General features: G+C 48.3%; 1 protein-coding gene across 1 annotated transcript in view; it reads right to left on the bottom strand.

The window, feature by feature from the left end:
* itpr3 (inositol 1,4,5-trisphosphate receptor, type 3) overlaps positions 1–14,187 on the bottom strand; it is a gene marked incomplete at its 5' end in the record, with an annotated part of 46,707 nt that overhangs the window by 24,626 nt on the left and 7,894 nt on the right. Inside the window, 18 exons of the mRNA XM_080015109.1 lie at positions 123–374; positions 1,021–1,136; positions 1,512–1,593; positions 1,814–1,933; positions 2,935–3,107; positions 3,344–3,502; positions 4,672–4,813; positions 4,922–5,082; positions 5,390–5,489; positions 5,691–5,833; positions 6,294–6,338; positions 6,536–6,631; positions 6,739–6,885; positions 7,166–7,249; positions 8,260–8,358; positions 11,849–12,007; positions 12,480–12,566; positions 13,127–13,248. Coding sequence (XP_079871235.1) covers positions 123–374; positions 1,021–1,136; positions 1,512–1,593; positions 1,814–1,933; positions 2,935–3,107; positions 3,344–3,502; positions 4,672–4,813; positions 4,922–5,082; positions 5,390–5,489; positions 5,691–5,833; positions 6,294–6,338; positions 6,536–6,631; positions 6,739–6,885; positions 7,166–7,249; positions 8,260–8,358; positions 11,849–12,007; positions 12,480–12,566; positions 13,127–13,248 — 2,287 coding nt within the window. The remainder of the gene's footprint in view (positions 1–122; positions 375–1,020; positions 1,137–1,511; positions 1,594–1,813; positions 1,934–2,934; positions 3,108–3,343; positions 3,503–4,671; positions 4,814–4,921; positions 5,083–5,389; positions 5,490–5,690; positions 5,834–6,293; positions 6,339–6,535; positions 6,632–6,738; positions 6,886–7,165; positions 7,250–8,259; positions 8,359–11,848; positions 12,008–12,479; positions 12,567–13,126; positions 13,249–14,187) is intronic.

The following is a 14,187-nucleotide window of genomic DNA, read 5'->3' on the forward strand; positions in this document are numbered from 1 at the left end:
AGGAGGAGCAGCGGTCGCCCGCGGCGACGGCCGCTTCCTACAAATCGACGGCGGTTATTCAGAAAGCCTAAAGGACAGGCTTCCGGAGAACAGAGCGACGGTGTTTGGTGTCCTTCCCCTACTCCTTGATGGTGATGGAGGTGGGGATCTCGGTCCAGAGGCGGGCGAACTTGACGGGCGTGACCAGCTCCTGGGGGTCGCGGTCCACGTGGGCGTGCAGCATGAGGCGGCAGAAGGAGGCGCGCAGGTCGAACGGCAGCGTCTCGTCCATCATGCACAGGAAGATCAGCTCCACGTCCAGCTGCTTGGAGATCTCATCGATGGCCAGGTACTGACGGTCCAGACACATGCGGGCGTAGAGCTTCAGCTGGTACCTGGGGAGAGACAGGCGGGCGGTTGAGCAGAGAGACGGGTAACTGTAACCGGCACCTGGGAAGAGAGTGAGGCGGGTAACTGTAACTAGTACCTGGGGGGAGAGAGTCACAGGTAACTGAGGAGAGAGAGAGAGAGAGAGAGAGAGAGAGAGAGAGAGAGAGACAGTTATCTCTAACCGGGACCTGGGGTGACAGTGAGACAGATAGCTGAGGAGAGAGACAGGTAACTGTGACTGATAACTGGGGGAAGAGAGAGACAGGTAACTAACTGGTACCTGGGGGGAGAGAGAGACAGGGAACTGTAACTGGTACCTGGGTGGGAGAGCAAGACAGGTCGCTGAGGAGAGAGACAGGTAACTGTAACTGGTTCCCCAGGGAAAGAGAGAGACAGGTTGTTGAGGAGAGAGACTGATAACTGTAATTGGTACCTGGGGAGAGACAGACAGATGGCTGAGGAGAAAGACAGGTAACTGTAACTGGTTCCCCAGGGAAAGAGAGAGACAGGTCACTGAGGAGAGAGACAGGGAACTGTAACGGGTACCTGAGGGGAGAGAGAGACAGGTCCCTAAGGAGAGTGAGAGATAGACAGGTGACTAGTTAGCCAAGTAGAGAGACAGTATAAACAGACAGGCAGTCAGACAGGTACCTGTAGTAGGTCAGTACGTTCTCGTCGTGGGCGTTGCCCTGTCTTGCCTCCTGTGCGAGCTGTCTGATGCTCTTCTCCTGTCGCTCATTGGTCTTATCTGTCCACACCAGCCACACCTACAGGAAGTACAAGCACAGGAAGTGACCACAGGAAGTACAACCACAGGAAGTGACCACAGGAAGTACAAGCACAGGAAGTGACCACAGGAAGTACAACCACAGGAAGTACAACCACAGGAAATGATCACAGGAAGTACAACCACAGGAAGTGACCACAGGAAGTACAACCACAGGAAGTGACCACAGGAAGTACAACCACAGGAAGTGACCACATGAAGTGACCATGGGAAGTACAACCACAAGAAGAGACCATACGGGAAGTTCAACCACAGGAAGTGACTACACCAGAATTTACAACGATACGAGGAGCACACAGGAAGTACAGCCACACCAAGTACCCAGACAGGAAGTAGAAGCAGGTGTAGTTTCTACCTCGTCGTCGTCTCCGTAGTCGTCCATCACCAGATAATCACCCTGAGCTGAGCCGGGGGAGGGCTCTCTGGGGACACGCCTCCTGGGGGAGGGACCAGGGGATTAGCTGCGGCTAACGGCTCCCAGTCTTTTCAATAGGACACGCTAACACTAGTAGCTTTGACACCAGAGGAGGAGTCCTGCAGGTATTCTGACGGATAAAGTTATCTGTCTGTCTGTCTGTCTGTCTGTCTGTCGGTCTGTCTATCCATTTATCTATCTGTCTGTTTGTCTGTCTCTCTCTCCACCCGTCTTTCTCTCACTCTGTCTTGATGAGGATGTCCTGGTTCTTTGGGTCCAGGACACATTTGCAGATCAGTTCCTGCGTCACAGGAATCGCCACGTTGTTGGAGACGCACAGATCAGAGAGGTAGTCCAGGAAGCTACACACACACACACACACACACAGGAGGAATACATGAGATGGTGCTTTAGAAAATGTCACCAGGAGACCCAGGAGACCCAGGAGACCCAGGAGACCCAGGAGACCCAGGAGACCCTGGAGCACCTGAGACGTGTTGTTCTGAAGGAGGAGCGACCAACAGCAACGTAGCTCCCAGTGAACACACAGGAAGTTCCGTGGGCGTTTTCTCACCCAACAGCTGTGGGGGCCCCTGAGGGACCTAGAACCAGGGGGAGGTCCCTGAGAACTAGAACCTTCAAGGGCTTTTCTTCTGGTTGTATTCACACCCTGAAGTGATGTTAGCCAATGGGGTTTGAGCTTCACTTCCAGGTTCGGTTGTATTGACTCCATAACTCCACCCAATCGACCAAAATGTGTTTGGACAAATTAGAGGAGAAATGATCAATCCAGTTTCTTCATCTTCATCATCTTCATCATATTACATCTACAGCCTCGTTTAGAAGTTTGTTCCCACTCTGGTAAGACAAGGGCTCGCATCGGGACCCCACACGGGGATTATGGGGCGCACGTCAATTTGTTCAATGAACGGCAGAAAATATAATAAATGAAATAAATACATAAACAAAAAAAAATTATCTTTTATTACCGCTGGATGTACACGGGCCGGTCCGCACCCGGAGCGATGCGACTCAGCCGGGCAGACTGTCCTCAGTCAGTACTACAGGCAGTCACGTCTGGACCAAGCACAGTGCACTTAGGTCTGGACCAATCACCGTGCACGTACGTCACTGAAGGTTACTCTTGTGCCGGTAAGTCCCTGCCCTGGAGTAGTAAGTTCCTCAAAACAGAGTTCTAAGAACTACGATGGTTCCTAGTTGCTGCAGTGGTGACACAAAGGGACGGTTCCTCCAAAAGTTCTTAGAACTATGAAAAGGTTCCTGCTGTTCCAAAATGCCTCATGTCGTCCGGATCCCGTTCATCTAGGCTGACCGTGGTCTCCGCCCGCCCCCACCCCCTCACCGTGGCTCCCGGTTGCGGCGCACCAGGCTGACGAAGGTCTCCACCTCCGTCTTGGTTATGTGCTTCTCCAGCAGCTTGCGGTTGTTGTGCAGCAGAGCGGTGATGGTGTCCTCGGCCAGGATGTCGTAACCGATCTGACCCTGCATCAACCCAAACTGCTTGGCTATGTGCTCCTGGAAGGGGAGAAATGAAATGAAATGAATGAATATATATAAAGACATAATACATATGGTAATACAATATAGTGGAGAAAGACGGATATTTTAAAGACTTTCACTGATGTGGATGAAAAAACAAACAATAATTTTTTTTAATTTACAGATCAAACTCGGACAGGAAACTAGTTTCAGAGTTTTGGGATAAACCCACAGGATCCCATCAATATCCTCTCATGGTCTTCCTGCTATACCTGGTTCTTGCGGTAGTCCTCCTGGGAGTGGCGGAGCACCCGGTAGCAGAGGCGGAGCATGTACTGGTAGGGGGCGTTCTTCTGGTCCGCCAGCTCCTCCAGCCGCAGCAGAGGCCCCTCCCCTTTGTCCTTAAAAGGAGCTTTCAGGATGCCGAATATCTGAGAAGGAAGAAGCAAATACATGTAAACAGATCAAAATGTATATATATATATTTTTAGAAATCCCCTCATTTCTCAGAAGCTAGGCTAGTTGATATCATCTGCAGCCTTGCATTGTGCTAACACAGTTAGCATGCAGCCCACTGCGATCTGGGTTCTGGCCCCACAGGGAAAAAGCTGGTATCGACCTTCTGGCCTGAATCTGAATAATAACGACAAAAACTGGAGTATCCCTCTGAGATGAAGCTGAGAGTTCAGGATAAGCAGCGTTGGCCAACAGCAGACTTCGGGTGATGAGCCTCCGACCAATCACAGCCTGTGTTGATTTAGAGGATGGAATTTTCTTCCAGTAATGGTCGAAAGAACAGATGAACATGGCTTCCTGTACTCCAGGGGGTGAAGGTCAAATCAACCTGTTTGTGGACGTTCTGGGGCTCAGTCTACGTCCTGGGTCCTACCTGTTTGAGAATGTTCTGGGACGTTGGACTTGGTTGTGCCTGTTTGAGGGTGTACGGGGGCTCACTCTATGTGCTGGGTCGTATCTGTTAGAGGATGTTCTGGGGGTCGGTCTACGTCCTGGGTCTGACCTATTTGAGGATGTTCTGAGGCTCAGTCTACATCCTGGGTCGTACCTGTTTGAGGATGTCCTGGGGCTCAGTCTACGTCCGGGGTCATATCTGTTTGAGGATGTTCTGGGGCTTGCTCTACATCCTGGGTCATACCTGTTTGAGGATGCTTGGGGGTTTGCTCTATGTCTTGGGTCATATTTGTTAGAGGATGTCCTGGGGCTTGCTCTACGTCCTGGATCGTGCCTGTTTGTTGATGTTCGGGGGCTCGTCTACGTCCTGGGTTGTACCTGTTTAAGGATGTTCTGGTGCTCCGTCTACGTCCTGGGTCATATCTGTTGGAGGATGTTCTGGGCTCGCTCTACATCCTGGGTCATATCTGTTTGAGGTTGTTCTGGGGCTCGCTCTACGTTCGGGTCGTACCTGTTTGAGGATGTTCTGGGGCTCGGTCTATGTCCTGGGTCGTACCTATTTGAGGTTGTTCTGCAGCTTGGCCTACGTCCTGGGTCGTACCTGTTTGAGGATGTTCTGGGGCTCGGTCTATGTCCTGGGTCGTACCTGTTTAAGGATGTTCTGGGGCTCGCACTACATCCTGGGTCGTACCTGTTTCAGGATGTTCTGCTCTCTCATCAGCTTCTGACGCTCTCGGTTTGCTTTGGACATGACCACGTCCAGGACGGCCTGACCGCTGTTCAGGACATCAACCACAAAGAAGACCACGTCCTCCAGGAGTTTGATGGCGAAGCTGGAGAACAGGAAGGAGGGCGCGGTCACAATCTGAGGATGTGACGTGAGTTTTATGGAAATGTACATAGAATACATGTACAAATAATATAATGTAAGAGGATGTCACCGTCGGTCATTCTGGCTGATGAAGCCCTGGTTGAACTGTTCCACCACAGTACTTAGCATAGCACTAGCATCGTTAGCAAAGTCCAGATCTCTGATCTCCATCACAGGAACCGAGACGATGGCGAAGGCTTCTTTGTCCTCCTTGGTGGGACACGTTCCTAACTGGAGGACACAGAGTACATAGTGCTAGTGCTACACTACAGTACACACTACTACAGGCCAGTACAGTACACTCAACTACAGTACACATTCCTAACAAGATAGTACACAATTCTCTACTAATACCATACAGTACAGAGCACACTCCCAAATGGAAGACAGGTCAGTACTGCAGTACTTTAGTGGGTACTGTAGTACTTCAGTGTGTACTGAAGAACTTGCATGAATACTGCAGTACTTCACTGGGTACTGCAGTACTTGCGTGAGTACTGCAGTACTTCAGTGGGTACTGCAGTACTGGTGTAGGTACCATAAGCCGGATGGGTCTCTCCTCCTCGATGTCGATAGGGACGTTGGTGCTCTGGATCCAGGTGTTGGTGCAGAGGTGCCTCAGACGGACGTAGGAGTTCCTGCGACAAACGCATCACTTCCTGTCAAGCCTGTGACGGTCATACCTGCACCCTGTTCAATCTTTCATTGTGAACTGTCTGTCTGTTTGTCTGTCTCTCTCCCTGTCTATCTGTCTTCGTTTACTTTAGTTTAGTTTAGTTTTACTGTGCTACTAAAAGGGTAAAAAGTTTCAGGTCAGAGTTTTAAGGTCGCGCTCTGACCTGGGTACAAATGAGTCGGTCTTCTGCAGAGTCGTGGGGTCGAGCTCAAACAGCGAGGCGATGTCGTTCCCATGAGGCACGGCGACCAGCTTGTACTTGATCCTCTCGCCATGGCTACGCTTGTTGCTACGACTGCCCTCCATCTGAAGAAAGGGTCAAAGGTCAGAGGTCAGACATCAGGGTTATCGTCTCAAGTCTAAAGGAAGTAATTCCTCTAGACACCTAGACCGTCTCCTAGCTCCTAGTCGGTCTCCTAGCTCCTGGTCTATTTCCTAGCTCCTAGTCCATCTCTTAGCTCCTAGTCTATCTCCTAGTCTATCTCCTAGACTCACAGTCTGTCTCCTAGCTCCTAGTCTGTCTCCTAGTCTATCTCCTAGACTCACAGTCTGTCTCTTAGTTCCTAGACTGTCTCCTAGCTGTAATCTCTGGACTCACTCCATGTAAGTTCAGCTCATTTTATTCTGTTACAGACCCTGAGTGGAATGTTCCTTTACTGAAGGTCAGGGTCAGGGTTAGGGTCAGGGTCAGGGTAAGGGTCAGGGTCAGGGTCAGGGTTAGGGTCAGGGTTAAGGTTACTAACAGAGTATTAGGCGTTGGACTCACTGAGATGATGAGTTCTGGACCGTCTCCTTTGTACACCGGGTTTTCCTGAAATCACGACGATCAAATCAATCAAATCAAGTTATTATTCAAGTTGAAGTAAAAAAATGTAAAAATTCAAATTGTGTCAAATTTCTCTCAGAGAAAGAAGAAGGGAAACTCTGTTTGGTCTTTGGTTCCTTGTTTGTTTTGCCCAGGTTATGATGGACTAGAGCGCCGTCTGGTGGTGGGATAACGTCGCTCACCTCGGCCGCCAGGTAGTTTCCTGTTGCCAGGTGTTTGAAGCGGTACAGGCTGTTCCAGTGCCCCGCCCCCCCGCGGCACGGGTCGTGATGGACAACCTGCGGGAGCCAATCACAGCGCAGAGATCATGTACTTGAGTGTGTGTGTGTGTGTGTGTGTGTGTGTGTGTGTGTGTGTGTGTGTGTGTGTGTGTGTTGACACACACCTCCACCTCCCACAGTGCATTGGAGCTGGTGGCGGACGTGGCCGACTGGCGGAGCGTTGTTCGGAGGAAAACGTGGATTTTGCTTTTGTACTCGTCACACGTCAGGAACTTCTCCTGCTCCGCGTGGAACAGCCTGACTACGTCACCCTGGTGGGGAGGTGGGGGTGGGGTGGGGAGGTGGGATTACTGATTAATATAAGTGAATCATTTAAACAGCATCTGTATGAGAAAGATTCTGTCCCAAGCTTTTTGATCCATATCAGTGGTTTCCTTGGTGCCACTTTTATTTATTTGTGTTGTTTTAACATCCTCAGGAGAAGCCAAGTACATCATGCAGTACTACTGAGTACTACAGGACCTACTGTGTCAGCAGTACTTCATCAGTACTTCATCAGTGCTTTACCAGTGCTTTATCAGTACTACTTACTCCTTTGAGAAGTTCTTCTTTGTGGTCGCTGAACATCATGAACAGGTTGATCTTCCAGCTGGTGTTGCAGTTCACTGAGTTCACCTGCAGGGGGAGACACTTCTTAATGTTTGTAGAATGTCTTTCTAGAACTCAGACCCCGAGGAAACGGGACCAAACCACTGAGGTTGAATGTTGTTTCTTCTTCTTTGTGGACAGAATTTTTATGAGTATGTGTTGGATATGTATTTATGTATTCATGTATTCATGTGTTCATGTGTGCTTGTGTTCATGTGTTCATGTGTTCATGTGAGCATGTGTGCATGTGTGCATGTATTCATGTGTTCATGTGTTCATGTGTGCATGTGTGCTTGTGTTCATGTGTTCATGTGTTCATGTGTGCATGTATTCATGTGTTCATGTGTTCATGTGTTCATGTGAGCATGTGTTCATGTGAGCATGTGTTCATGTGTGCTTGTGTTCATGTGTTCATGTGTTCATGTGTGCATGTGTTCATGTGTGCATGTGTTCTTGTGTTCATGTGTTCATGTGTTCATGTGTGCATGTATTCATGTGTTCATGTGTTCATGTGTTCATGTGAGCATGTGTTCATGTGAGCATGTGTTCATGTGTGCTTGTGTTCATGTGTTCATGTGTTCATGTGTTCATCTGTGCATGTATTCATGTGTTCATGTGTGCTTGTGTTCATGTGTTCATGTGTTCATGTGTGCATGTGTTCATGTGTGCATGTGTTCATGTGTTCATGTGTGCTTGTGTTCATGTGTTCATGTGTTCATGTGTGCATGTGTACATGTGTTCATGTGTTCATGTGTGCATGTGTTCATTACATTTACATCACATTTAGTCATTTATCAGACGCTTTTATCCAAAGCGACTTACAAGGGAGAATAACATTCAGCTACATTGCGACAGTGTGTTCATGTGTGCTTGTGTTCATGTGTTCATGTGTGCTTGTGTTCATGTGTTCATGTGTGCATGTGTTCATGTGTTCATGTGTTCATGTGTTCATGTTTTCATGTGTTCATCTGTTCATGTGTTCATGTGTGCATGCGTGTGCGTGCGTGCGTATGTGTGTGTGTGTGTGCCTGCTCCACCTCCTTGCAGCCTGGGTGGTCGCTCAGCTCGTAGTTGGAGGCGTGCAGCGGTTGTCCTGCGTTCACCGGGTTCAGGATCACCTTGTCGCCCACGACCACCTGCAAACAAACAGTTAAATACAGTTAAACAGGAAATGAACTGAAAAATGAATAAAGCAAACAGCGGGGGGCGCCCACAGCCAGCCGCGGGGTGCGTACACCCAGCGAGGCGCGTGCACCTAGCGAGGCGTGGAACTGTCTATGACTCTTATTCACGTCGATGCAGCTGATCCTCTTCAGGGCTTGGACCTGAAGGTCTGATCAAGGAGGAGACCCTCTCCACTTCAGCTCCATCAAACGGGGGCGTGACCTCTCCCCTGCTGCTTCCTGAAGGCCACCATCATCTCCTTGGTCTTGCAGACGTTGAGATCGTTGTCCTGGCACCACGTTGCCAAGACGCTGACCTCCTCTCTGTAGTCTCATGGTTGTTGGAGATGAGACCCAGGATGGTGTGTCGTCGGTGACCTGGAGGATGATGTCGGAGCCGGGTGCGGCCACGCGGGGATATGTGAACCGAAAGTTCAGGAGGGGACTGAGTACGCAGCCCTGAGGGGCTCCGGTGTACAGGGTCAGTGCAGAGGAGGTGAGGTTAGCCATTCTCACCACCTGGGGTCTGCCTGTCAGAAAGTCCAGGATCCAGTTGCAAAAGGGAGGTGTTACGCTGAGCTCTTATCTACAACCAGCATCCTCACTTATGGGTTTTCCCTTATCCAGGTGGGAGAGGGTGGTGTGTACTGTCAAGGCGATGCGTCATCTGTAAATCTGTTGGGGTGGTATGCAAATTGAAGGGAGTCCAGGCTGTCAGGAAGGGTGGAGCAGGTGTGGTTTCTGACAAGCCGCTGTAAGCGCTTCATGATGATGGAGGTCAGTGCTACAGGGCGGTAGTCATTCAGGCAGGTGATGGAAGGTTTCTTTGGTACGAGGACAACAGTGGTCTGTTTGAAGCAGGTGGGGAGTGCGGGCTGGTTCAGGGAGAGGTTGAATATAGAGGTGAATACCTGCGCCAGCTGGGCGCCACCTGCTCTGAGCACACGCCCTGGAATGCCATCTGGCCCTGGTGACTTCCTCGGGTTTACTCTTTTGAAAGCTCTCCTCATGTCCTGGTCCGCAACTAGCCACCAAGTAGGAACGGTGTTGCTCGCCTCAAACCGAGCGTCGTGGGTGATGAGCTCGTTGGGGAGAGAGGAGGCAAGCTGGGAATCACCACTATTTCTCCCTTTGTGGATTGCAGTCTGCACCACATGCGTCACAACTGTGGTAGTAACCAACTTGTCCTTGTAGGCTCTTTTGGCATCTCGGATGGCTTTGGCCTGGTCATATCTGGACTTTCTCAAGGCCTCCGGGTCCCCAGAGCGATAGGCAGAGGACCGTGCTCTGAGCTTAGCAAGGGCATCACCATGCACCCAGGGCTCCTGGTTGAGGAAAGTCCAAATATTAACTTTGGGGACGACATCGCGGATGCACTTGGAGATGTAGGCTGAAACAGAGGCTGTGTATTCATCAATGTCCCCATCGGCTGCAACACAGAACATCTGGCCGGCTGTGGTTTCAAAACAGTGCTGGAGAGTGACGATGGATTCCTCACTCCAGTGTTGAACTTTGAACAGGCTTTTTCCTGTTTTAGGCGTTGTCCGTAGGTCGGGAGAAGAATGGAGGTGTGAGCCGCTTTACCAAGGGGAGGGTGGGGGAGGGGTTTGTAGCCGTCCCTTAGTTGAGAATAACAAGGCAGGTGGGAAAATTAATGTGCCGGTGATATTTGGGCAAAACTTTCCTCATATTAGCCCCATTGAGGTTGCCAACAACAATAGAAGCTGCCTCCGGGTGAACTTTCACTAGTCCATAAATTACTCCATATAAGTCCTCTAGCTCAGGCTTTTTCTCCGCCTGTGGGGGAGGTGTAGACGGCTGTGATCATAGTGGAGATTAATTCCTGAGGGAGGTAGAAGGGACAGACTTTTACAGTTAATCGCTCCAGGTCTGGTGAGCAGCGTGTTGAAAGTAGCGCCACATCCGCACCCCAGCGAGAGTTTACCATAATACAGACCCCCACCTCCTCTCCCTTGAACTGGCTCCGTGGTTCTGTCCTGACGGAGGACCGAAAATCCAGCTGGGGTAACGGCGGAGTCAGGCACCGTACCGTCCACCCGGGTCTCTGTGAAGGCCAGCACGCAGCGGTTCACAACGTCCCATGGAAGCTAATCTGTGCGTGTAGTTTGCCCATTTTATCGTCCAGGGATTGAACACGTGCCAGTAAAATGCTCGGTAAAGGCGGATCGCGGCATCTCGTCGGGGATCTGCTAAGGATACCAGCACCTTTCCCTTTTTCCTTTCTCCTCCCTCGGTGAAGTGGTAAACACAGCGGCGGCAGGACAAAGGGATCGCAGCACCAGATCCCTCTGCTTTCTGCCTTTTCTCCCGTAAGGGCTCTTCCTTGCCCAGGTGGGGGTTTAGACTCGGGGATGGTATTGATTTCTTCATGAAATGAGACTGAACAGTGATGAAACTCGGAATGAAGTCTGATCTCCTTCTGTCTCACTTCAGCTCCTTCAGACTCGGGTTGGAAGGTTCATCTGCCTTTCTCAAAGACATTGGTTCTTCCGTTCAGATTAACACTTCAATATCTGCTGAAATACACATTTTGTCATGTTTATTTTGTAGAACATTGAAGCTACAACCCCAAATTTCCCATCCAGCAGAAAAAAAGTACTTTTTGTGGCCGTCATAGTACTGAACAATAAATCTGCCCAATCGATGAACTGCCTCGAAATATTTCCTCCAGGATTCCAGGGTAATATGATCGTATTACAATGACTCTGGATTGGTCCATCTCAGTCAAGATTCTGAGAGAAACATTTTATTTGAAATGTCTGAACATGAAACATGAGCAAGAGTCCTGAATCCTGCCTGATCTTGCAGTATTTATATTTGTTTTCATCCGCAGATTTCCTCATGCCATGTTACTAACCTCCATGTAATTTCAGACCCGCCCACTCCCTTTTGCTTTGTTGTCGCTCCCTTCCCTTCATCTGGTTTCCCATTCCCTCCTGAGTCCCTTCAGTAGAAATACCAGTCCACTTCCCTGTGTTCTCTGCCAGATTGTCCCTTGCATTACGCTGAGCATTTCCCAAGCTACTTCCCGTTTCCCGTCCCTTCCGTCCGAACCGCTGCCGGTTCCCTGGACCCTGATTCTCTGCTTGATTCCCTGGACTCTGATTCTCTGCCTGATACATTTTCCTTCTCTGACCGATCTCCTGGCTTTGCCCCGTGCCTGTTTGGAACAAAGCTTGTGAACTTTGACTTCTTATCTGATTGTTCTTGTGTCGTGCCTATGGGTTAAAATCCGTCCTGAGTCAGTGAGCACAACAGCATGTTCTCCTATTTAAATTAGTCACGTATTAACGCTCTGATAGTCTTGACCTGCAGTATATATATCCTGTGTGTGGTGTGTGTGTGTGTGTGTGTGTGTGTGTGTGTGTGTGTGTGTGTGTGTGTGTGTGTGTGTGTGTGTGTGTGTGTGTGTGTGTGTGTGTGTGTGTGTGTGTGCGCTCACGTTGTCTCCGTTGGCGCGCAGCTTCCAGAAGGGCTGGATGAAGAGCCAGGATCCCTCGTTCCCCGTCCCATCCAGCGTCACCCGCATGGCGTTCTTCTCCAGCAGCGCAGGGAGACGCTTGTTCACCGTCAGATACTTGTTGCTCTTCATGTGGAGGAGCTGGGGCGGGGCATGGGGGGGGTCCATTAATAATAATATTAATAATAATAATAATAATAATAATAAACAGCTCCCAGTGCTTTACATGAATTGAAGGAAATCAAACAGTAATGAAGAAGATGCAAACAAGCAACAAAATACATTTAACAACAGTATATTCGTAAGTCATTATTTATCTTGATCAATGTAAATAAAATAATACTTGGCTCAATATTGGGCAAAATTATATTTCTATGTATCAATTCTTTGAGAAATTATATAATTATTCCTTTATGTCAATTAATGAACTAATGGCGTAACTGTAATACAGTGTATGATGTCATATGATGTAATTACTATTTTATTATGAAATGACAATGTAGTTACAAAATTACAAAGTAATTACTGTCATTATGTAATTTTGTAATTACTATGTAATTACCTCCCAATTACTAATACCTAGGTAATTACTAATAACTATGTAATAACTCACCTGGATGACTGTTCCATATTTGACAACATCGCCATGAACTTTCTTATTTTCTGTTTCATTCTGTTTCTGTTCCAGATTAGATGCATGCTGCAACACACACACACACACACACACACACAACATAACACAACATAAACAACCTGTGATTTGAGGGATTCGGGGCACATGATTGAACCAGAGGAAGTGAGAGTGAGTGAGAGACGATAAGCCCCGCCCACACAATAAGTGGGCAGGCACATAGAGACCAGGAGTGCCGGACCCTGATTCTCTTCCTGATTCCCTGAACTTTGATTCCCTGAACTCTGATTTCCTGAACTCTGATTCTCTGCCTGATTCCCTGCCAGATAAGTTTGCCTTCTCTGACTGATCTCCTGGTTTTGACCCCTGCCTGTTTTCTGGAATAAAACTTGTGGACTTTGACTTCTAACCTGATTGTTTTGTGTCATGCGTTTGGGTTCAAAACCATTCCGAGTCAGTTAGCGTAACAAAGTCACTGCTTTAGTCGTTGGAGCAAGAGCGCATCTTGAAACTATTTTGACCGCATTTCTGATTTTGGTCGCAAATAAGCACATACTGTATCATGTGCACATGCGTGTGTGTGTGTGTGTGCTTGTGTGTGTGTGTATGTGTGTGTGTGTGTGTTTTACCTGTAGTTTCTGCAGCAGAACCACGTCAGCAATCTTGTCCTTCTCGTGTTTCGCCTGTTTGGCTTTCCAAAACTGTTTCTGGGCCGAGTAGCGGCTCATGGGACACACCTTGAAAAGACAGTCTAAAACATAGTAGAACACGTTCAAACACAGTCTGAAACATAGTAGAACACGTTAAAACAGTCTGAAATACAGTGGAACACATCAAAATACAGTCTGAAACATAGTGGAACACGTTAAAGTACTGTATAGTGTATAGTATAGTGTTGGTTTAAAATACAGTCCGAAACATCTTGGTGTAAACTACACTTAAACTACCCTCCCCTTGCTGCAGGACTTATACACCAGGAGGTGTAGTAGCAGAGCCCTCATGAAGGATCCTCACCACCACCACAACGGTCAGGTGGGTGCGGTCAGGCAAGCGCCTCCGCAGCCGCACAGCGAGAAGGAGACTGAGACGTAGGTTCTACATCAAGACATAAGAACTGTCAACACTGACCTCACCAGGGGTCCTAACTGAGCCACACACATAGGCTCCACTGCCTTACTGTACTGTATGTAGCATACTGTACTGCATACTGTACTGCATACTGTATCACTGTTCTGGGTTACTGCATACTGTGCTGTATTGCTGTTGTGTTCTGTGTTACTGTAGTGCTGTGGCGTACACTGTATACTGTACTGTATATCTCCACACACACTACCTCACTTTATTCACATGTACTTTAATGCACATATCTGTATATACATAATAGCCTATCCCATATACATAGGTCTATTCCCTTTATTTCTATTTTGTACCCCCACCCTGCATTATCTTTGAGTTATTTTACTTTATTTTCTTTTATTCTATATTATTTGATTTACCTACTGCATTACATTTTAGGAATCAGTTAGTTAGTCAAGTAGAAATGAGGAAGCTATTGTGATTAGTCTAGAGCATAATTGTGCGTAATCTCTGGGTGCGTTGAATTGACTTTTCACTGCATAATGTATGGAAGTATATACAGTATATGTATGTGACAAATAAACCTCTTGAATCTTGAATCTTGGATCTATAC

The sequence above is a fragment of the Zeus faber genome, assembly GCF_960531495.2.
Source record: "Zeus faber genome assembly, chromosome: 15".
In the NCBI taxonomy this organism is placed as follows: domain Eukaryota; kingdom Metazoa; phylum Chordata; class Actinopteri; order Zeiformes; family Zeidae; genus Zeus; species Zeus faber.